General features: G+C 32.2%; 1 protein-coding gene across 1 annotated transcript; it reads right to left on the reverse strand.

Moving 5' to 3' along the window:
* Positions 1-5,179: 5,179 nt before the first annotated feature.
* FTRA2 (ferredoxin/thioredoxin reductase subunit A (variable subunit) 2) lies at positions 5,180-7,918 on the reverse strand. The gene is made up of 2 exons (XM_022056925.2): positions 7,009-7,918; positions 5,180-5,602 (listed from the first exon to the last, which is right to left on the reverse strand). The coding sequence occupies exon 1, from the start codon at positions 7,589-7,591 to the stop codon at positions 7,058-7,060; it is 534 nt and encodes a 177-aa protein (XP_021912617.1). The 5' UTR covers positions 7,592-7,918; the 3' UTR covers positions 5,180-5,602; positions 7,009-7,057.
* Between the last annotated feature and the right edge of the window lie 968 nt (positions 7,919-8,886).

Genomic DNA, 8,886 nt, shown 5'->3' on the forward strand with positions numbered 1-8,886 from the left:
GAGGAATGGTTAGATTTTATTATTAATCATGAGATAAATAAATTATATAAATATACATTCAATTTGAATAAGTTGGACAATCAATTTTATTTTTAAGTTTTTTTACTCAAATAATCAATATAAGACTTTTTCAGTTTTAAATAGTGCTCGACTGCTATTTCAATCATATATTAATCACAAACATATGTAATTTTATAATCAAAAAACACCTCATGATCATCTTAGCTTCTCTTACAAAATGTAAAAAATTATAAAAATAATCACAATCAACTCTCTTGAAGAGTACGTGTATATATAAATGAAAAATAAAACATTTTCAAACTTTATTACAAAGACAATGTTAGATATCTCTTAAAAAATAAGTGAAAAAAAGTTATCTTTATCATATATTTAAGAAAGTTATTAAAAATTTTGAAAAAACAAATGTTTGCAACGATGTTTTTGAAAAATTATTTGTCACTAGATTTGTATCACCAAATTTGTGTAGAACGATATACTTACATATTAAATTCATTTAAAAAAAAAACAGGTAACTCGCTATCTATTTTAACAAATTCAAGTTAAAAATGTCAATTAAATAAACTTATTTATTGTTCTTCATTTTAAAATCATTTATTATTACAAACATTTTCAAATGTTTTTTGAAAATTTATGTTTCTAAACAAGTTTTTAAGCGAATAAATGAAATACCAAATTTTCTAATAAAATGTATCACAATGAAATCATATTCTTCAATTTTTCTTTTCTTTAAACTTGTATAATTTTTTTTTTTTTGGCATAACTCGTGGGTTTGAGCTTATGTTACACAGATAAATTATTTCACACCTACACAAGCTTAGCAAATGAAATTATTGCAGTACATTAAAGTTTTGTCATTCATTGTAATTAACCCATTAGATTCATTAATCTTACCCTTTTTTTTAACAAATTTTAATATTTTACACACAAAAAAATAATAATAATCATATCTAAGTGGATAGCTTTTCCTGAAAATGTTTAAAATTTCTTACGTACATTTGAATTTTGTAAAAATTTTATTGTCTTGTCTTAAAATTTACAGTTTCTAAAAATATTACAAATTGAAAGTAACAATTGGCCTAGAAGAAATTGGGAAATGGAGGAAAGAAATGTGATTCCCGTAATTGTAAAGCATATATATCACAAAACCAAATTATACAGCCAGTTGTCACCACATTTCATTACACATGTAAACAAATACGAAAATACTTGCAGTCTGTAACTCCACCGAATATGTGTGTAGTTTAATAATATTCAAAGTTAAGAAGAGAATGTGAAGACTGGTTCACTTAGGATTCTGACTATAAGATAAAATATTGTAATAAAATAAAATCCAGATCCATATGATTCAGGTGACCCACAAGACAAACTCTCCCACTGCATTTGCCTAAGAAGATATTGTAATAAATAAATAAACATATATATATATATATATAAAAGTAGTTGAGAATCACTTCCCGGATTCTTAAAAGACAGTAATTGAGCTTCAGAATATGAACACCATGTAATTAAAAAAAAAAAAACACTCAACATGAGTGATCTGCAAGTAAGGAATTATGGTGATCTCTCAAATTCATAACAGAACTCCACTAACATTTATGTACTTTAATATCTCAAATTCACAATATAATGCATCTCAATTTTACAAAATCAACCGTCAGACATCAGCAGTAGAAATCTCAATGCAGAACTGACGAATGACATGCTCCTCTTCAACATTCAAGATATCAACTTACATGATAAAAACTGCTCTAAAGCTTCGCAAGTCAAGTTGACAGTTTAAATGGCTAGAATACTGAAATAAGTAGTTGCAGATATATCTTAAGGTATGAGATTTAGCTTGGAAAGGTATTTCTGACCGGAAAAACTATCAGGACTCATTCGCCTTGCAATCTTCTGGATAGTGTGGAAAGAAAGAAATATGAGAATATTTGATGAAGCGGAAGAGGGCATTGATAAACTTAGATAGAGGCGGTTCCAGACCTTAAGTTTTTTTTTATTATGGGTCAATTTTTGTACTCCATAGAAGATTTAGATAAACTGATTGATATTAATTTTGTACATGGGTTTGCACCCTTTTAATGCTTGTATTTAATGATACTTATTTTATATTTTAAAAAAAATAGTTGCAGATATACATCATCAGAACTATTCAGTAATGACACTATTTTCTGCGTAATTCTCAAATAAGAATGTCAAACCAAAAGATTAAGAGAAAAAATGATTCAATTTTGATTCACAAGCAAGCAAAAAAAATATGAGCACAACTTGGATGAAAGAGATCAGCTCACCAGAAGAGCTTTAGTTTAAGAATTCATATTTTTTCCAAGCATACTTTTATAGATAATATTGCACAGATACTCAAATCAATGTGAATTACCCCAGTTAAGAATTTTATAATAACTGAATATATGAAGAACACAAAACACCAGAGTGGACCAAATATAACAAAGTCAGTATAACTCCGCAGTGTTTTATTCTTTCCTGTTCCTTACTAAGATCAACACCAAGGCAGGAAATTCAATCCCACTAACAATTGTAGCTTATCGGAGAAATGACACTAGAAAGATAATGTGTCGTTGTATGGGTGGTTTGACTTAAAGCTTGCACAAGATAATACGAGCAAGCACACCAAAGGACTATTAGATACGAAACATAAAAATTCATTGTTGCGAGTCCAAGCTCTTAGATAATAAACGTAATTTTTAATGAAAATAATAAGCATGACAAAACTAGAAAGCTCACGTAACATAGAGTTGAAGATAAAGCAGCTTTATGAGCATTATATGTGTAATATCTTTTTCTCTGGTGAAGCTTTGTATGTGTATATATATATAATTTGATTATCAAATAATTCCATAAATTAATCTTCACAATGAACGGTGCCACACAAAAGGAAGTCAGAAAAAAGAATAATCACTTCGCAAAGTTCGAATCTGTTTGTCCTTGCAATAATATAAATTAACTAGTGCACGGAATTTTTACTTTCAAGAAGAAAAACATTTGTAGTGGGCCCATCAAATTGGAAAATAGAAGTGGGAAATTAAATGATACCATTTAAATTATTAAAAAAAATATATATTTTATTAGAACTGTTCATATCTAATTCTTGTTCTGGAACTGTAACACATTCCATATAATCATCTGCTTCTCACTTTTCTGAGGACTACCTAAAAAAAGGCATTGAGGGACTTGGATTGTGTATCTCTTGATATGTAATAAGCATATAATAGATGGGAAGGAAGCAACACTTCGATATAGAAGTGGACAAGACAATGAGAAAGAAAAAGAAACCCTAATAAACAAAAATTTGAAAACAGAAGTAGTAAGGGTTACCTTACCAAGCAATGATGGTAAATCATATACCTAAAAATCACATTCAAGTACTTTTAACTTCATACGTGCTTAAGAATTCTTCTCAGTCCATAAACTAAGTTACAATGTTTCTTCCAGATAAATAATGTTATAATCTTATACAAAACAAATTATGTTAGAATGAAGTGATTCTAAATATATTCACCTTAATCAGCATTCTCTAATATCATAAACCCACTGCATTAGAGGACTGATTTTTCCAGTTAGCAAAGTAGTCCCTGTGTAGTATCGGAAGTCTAAATCCTCAAATGCCTTCTGTCTTTAAAGTTGGGCCACATTTTTTAGTAGGGTTTCGATCACTTGTTAACATCATCATTATCATATGTCACTAACTGATGAAAGAATGTGGGACAACTCCTAAAAGATAAGTTTTCAGGACAATAATATCTTTAAGTTTTCATTATAACAGTAGTTGCCTATTTGAATTGGTTCTTATAGCTAGGACTTTCTTTACACATTCAATTGAGGTAAGATTTGTTTGAAGCTGCTACCTTAGTTTGTTGGTCTTAATAGGTGTAGGATTATAAGAAATCTTTATACATCATCATAACCCTTTTTTTTTTTTTTTTGTTTTGAGAGAGGCAAAAATACTCATTAGGGGCACTGAAGGATTTAAAATTCTCCCAAAGTTACCAGTTCAATCAGGTCTACAACATCAATCAGATCTTGGATGGGGTGACCTTTAAACAAAACACAGAGAGTTCTCAACCAGTGATCCCTTAATAGACACAAAAGGGAAGGAAGAGTTCTCAAACTTTCCTACTTCTCTCCTTTTTTCTTTGAAATATAAAAAATATAATATTAAATGCATTAAGAGAATGTAACCCATATGCAAAAGTATTTGCCCTACTTCTTTCATTACGATCTAGAAGGTAAAGATGAGGATAAGGGAGATAAAAATTTATCTTGACTCATCCACAAGAATATATATATATATATATATATATTGTTCAAAAGAGTTGTGACTCGGTTGAAGCACATTAAGGTAAAATACACTCTATATAAACATTTTCGGCTAGGGATTCCATGACAAAATATAGGGAACTAACAGAATCAATCCCCAAAACCACAGCTCAAGGAGAGCCCAAGTAGGAAAAAGTGAAGTTGGGGTTGAGGGTTACTACAGAGAAGAATTACCCGCTATCAGGAAAGAGCTCCTCTAAGAATGCCCTGAATAGCAAGACTGTCCTAGTCAGCCAGTAGCACACTTTACAATGAACTAGCAATTTTTAGCACATCATAGTGAGCATTGATCATGTCAAATTAAATTTTTCGTTATTGCCACTTCAATGCAACTCAAGCTACAAATTAACTACCTTTCCAATCCCTATGTATGTATGGGAGAAGGCATACCAAGTCTCTCATAGCAATTCACTTGTCCAAATTTTTTTTTTTTTTTTTAAGAAAAAGTTAAGTATAAATTACTTGTCCAATTTACCTAACCAAAAATCAAAGAATACAAAAGGTATACTATTCTAATTGGCTCCCTATCGCACTACCACATAGTTAGGTTCGAATACTAAAACAATTCTTTTTTGGCTCTTGGCCAAATAGTTCTAGTTCATGCATTTAACAACCTATACTCACCCAAGCATACCAGGCAAACGGGCACCATGCTAACCGGAGCTCAAGTGTCATTTATTTTGGATTCTCTACACTGTTTGTACTTAACTTCAGTTGTAGAAACAAACATTAGTTCCATATAAAATTGAAATAAAATAAAATAAAATATTCTTCTAAATAAACAAAAGCATTAATTTTAACTAAAGGCATGCATAAATCATGCTACAGTAGAAAAAATAAATTTATTAATCTGCAAGCAGTAGAAAAGCGCATAAATTCAGCCAAATAAATGGTACCTACATAAAGTGGCTGGACTTCTTCCCCCGCGCCCAATGCAAAAGAATAATAATAATAATAAAATAAACAAGCTACACTTGAAATTCTAAAATTGACATGAGTTAAGGAAGAATCAGAATTCTATCTTAAGTGAGGTTGGGCTTGATGAGCAAGTTTTGCACAGTGCTGGTAGGAAGAGTGCAGCAGAGTCTGTCCAGCACAGAGTGTAAGACAAGACTAATCCCTACAGACAATCCACCAGAATAATAGGCAAGTAATGCTTAGTTTCCCACAGACCTTCCACATTACTGGCGCCTTGTAATTTAAAAGCAGGGCATTTCTCTCCAAAAATAGTTCACGCCTCAAAACTCTGCAATGCCAAATAAGTATAACCATCTAAATGGTAAGAAAAAATCTCCTTAAAGAGAGCAGATTTGGTATCTAGTCTTTAAGATTTCTGAGACCACGTATTTAATGTTGAACTTCAGACAGATTCCGAATTAAACATGTTGCATAAGAAGTTACTTCCGTTGTAATATCACCAACTTAATGGCAAGTAATACAAATATCTTGTAAATGATGATACTACAAGCCTAATTTATCTCTGTGTATTACAAAGTTCTGATCATATTTATCATTGATGACATCAATGTTCACATGACCAAGAAAACTAAGGTAAATATCTCAAATAAGTGATTACTCCAATTATATCCTTTCTTGCCAGTACCCAATCTCGAAACGCTTATTTCCTATACCAAATATATCCAAACAAGAGGTATCACTATATTCTAACCCAAAGAAAAAACAAAGATATGTCCTTTCTATGTGCATCTGAACAACTTCTCATTAAGCATACTCTCAATGGTTATAACCTGTCAGCATATGTCCGTCATAAATCTTGAACCCTTTCACTTAAGTAAAAAAAGAGGAAAAAAAAAGAAGGGGATTGACATAAAAATCATACATGAAAAGATTAGACCTAGACAGCTGCTCTGTAAAGAATTATCAACTTTTTAAATGTCAGAAGTAAAAATGCTCACCAGAAGCACAATCCAGGGGGCTCCTAGATTGTTGGAAGGTTGAGGGATGATATTTTGAAGAGCAATTAGAGAGGCTGTTATGGGGGAAGCTAAGCTTTCAAGAAGCTGAAAGCATAAAATCTAGTACATCTCACTAGACAGGCGTGGACTGGGGATTTTGTTCAGAATCCAGTCACTTTTTTTTTTCTTTTGAACTTTCACCTACCTGGAAGTTTTTCTTTTTAATATATGAAAGTGTCATAAGGAACGCAGAGGAAGCAAAACTCAGAGACAAAGAGAATACATGCTTATGGTTTTTATTGGAATCGCACAAGTCAAGCATATATGAATAAACAATTAACAGTGGTGGAGAAAAATGTTCTTGCAATCATGTACTGGTTTTTCCTGTATAAATACTCCAATGAAAAACTCTAGGGAACTGCCTAAACAATTCGTATGATATAATTAGAATACAAAATTTTTAGCAACTAGTAGAAAAATAGTAACTATGCGATTCCATAATATATGAGAGTAAAGACTTCTATAAGCATATACATTATGCTTCAACTGCATCCAGATCGCAGCTTCTCGAAACCTTATATTTTGATGAAGCAATTAACCACATGATTAATTGGTGAAAGTAGAAGAAAAGCAACACTATACGATAAACCAGGTCAAGTTAAAAGTACATAAACCCTGGACCATCATGCTAACAACAATTATTTGGTTGAGAGGAAGGGAAGGGGGAAGAATTTGCCTGCTTGTTCAAGAGAACGAGCGCAAGAGAAAGAAAGTGGAGAAGTCGTCTAATCGGTGTATTCGAACTCATCCTCCCTGAGATGCGCCAAGAACTTGACAGAACCGCGGCCCTCGACGTCCATGAAGAACTCAACCTTGAAAGGTAAATTAGCAGAGATGCGCTTGCCCTTCCAAAGAGCCACGTAGTCCTTGATTACTCCTTCCATGCCGTTGAGATCGACCTCCGGCACGCGGCTCACATGATAAACTTTGAGAGGCACCTTCACCCTAACTCTAGCCCCTATCCTGGCCTCGCTCCCTGGCAACTCCTTCTCCGCCTCTCCTCCTCCAATCGTGGCCGTGGACGAGGAAGGATCACTCTCAAGGGAAGTCGACGAAGATGCCGTAGATTTCAAAGCTACCTGACATCGTACCATCCTCGTGCTGCTGGTGCTGTTGCGGGAAAGCGAAAGAGAAACAGAAGGTGAGGATCGGAGCATCGTGACAGTAGGGGAAGTGGAGGAGATGTCTAAGAAGATCGATTTAACATTTGAGTGGTGTGTAATGATCGTTGCCGATGATAAAGCGAAAGCCTTACTCATCTCCGTCCTTCCTCTACGTCTGTATAGTAGTAGTATATGTATATGTTGGTGCTTTGAAAGTAAATGAAGTTTTTGGTATGGTTGATTTGGATTTGTTGCGTCCACTGAGAGAAGTCAAGCAGAAGATCAATTGATCCGGAACTCTATTTATTGAGCGATCCAGTAAGAGGGGAAATGAAGTTTGATGAGAGGATAAGGAGGAGGAGAGATGAAAGGGACAGAGTTTGGTTGGTTGTATATGGGGGGAAGAAAAGGCGGAAGTAGCCACAGAAAAAGCCGTGGGCTTACGGAGGATGAGGATGGAGGAATGAGAGGCGAGAGATGAAACCTGTCTGCATCGTCTGATTCCAATAGTTATGGATGGCAATTAACTAATTAGATTTTTATGTTTTATTTTTTAATAATTGTTTTTTCAATTAATAAGACAGCAGATGAATGAGTTTCCCTCGTCATACATAATATTACTCTTGTTTTTTTTTTTATTTTTTTTTTTTATGATGTGTTGTTATTATTATTATTATTATTATTATTTTTTAAAGACCCAAAATGAAAATCCGAGATATTTTCTATTTCTTTTTACAGGAAATTCAAATTTGATTTATTTCCCAAATTAGTCATTTTCATTAAAAATCATGACCAAATCAAATTTTACTTTTAGCAATATTAACATAAGCGAACTAAGAATTAAATTTCAAAAATAAATTCTAGATTTCTAATATATGTATCATTATATAATACATAAAGATTTGTATTATGTATTCTATTTAATTACTTCTAGAATGTAATGTATATTATGCGATAAGTATTTTATTTACTAATTAATCATATAATATCACTTTCAATTGACTGTAATTTTTTTTTAACTTGCAAATTAAAATTAATCTTACAAAAAAATAAATATTAATAATAATTTCCATACCATTCAACTTGGCAACTCTCGAATTTTTTTTTGGTTTTTGGACGGTCCTACTTGTATAATATTCAAAGTCAGTGAACCCCTAATAATAAGAATTATTATCAACCAACATTGTACAGACACAAATATTCATCCATTAACAATTAGTCTCAACCAAATATTTAGTATTATTTTTATTGTTCTTATTGAGTTCCAGTTTACATCTATTATAACTCACCTGCCAATTCTAGTTACTAAGAGCAGACGATGCCAAAATATCTCCGAGCCGCCATAGCATCTCCTCAGCAAGTAAAACAAAGCTGTAGTGCTTTACAACACAAAAATATTTGAACATATTCGCAGATTATTAAAAAAAAAAAAAAAAAAAAGAATCTGAATA

This window comes from Carica papaya, chromosome 6, assembly GCF_054855325.1.
Source record: "Carica papaya isolate Zhongbai chromosome 6, ASM5485532v1, whole genome shotgun sequence".
Taxonomy (NCBI): domain Eukaryota; kingdom Viridiplantae; phylum Streptophyta; class Magnoliopsida; order Brassicales; family Caricaceae; genus Carica; species Carica papaya.

Bases quoted from the DNA above. Each gene is read 5' to 3' on its own strand.
- FTRA2 (XM_022056925.2), bottom strand. From the start codon at position 7,591: ATGAGTAAGGCTTTCGCTTTATCATCGGCAACGATCATTACACACCAC.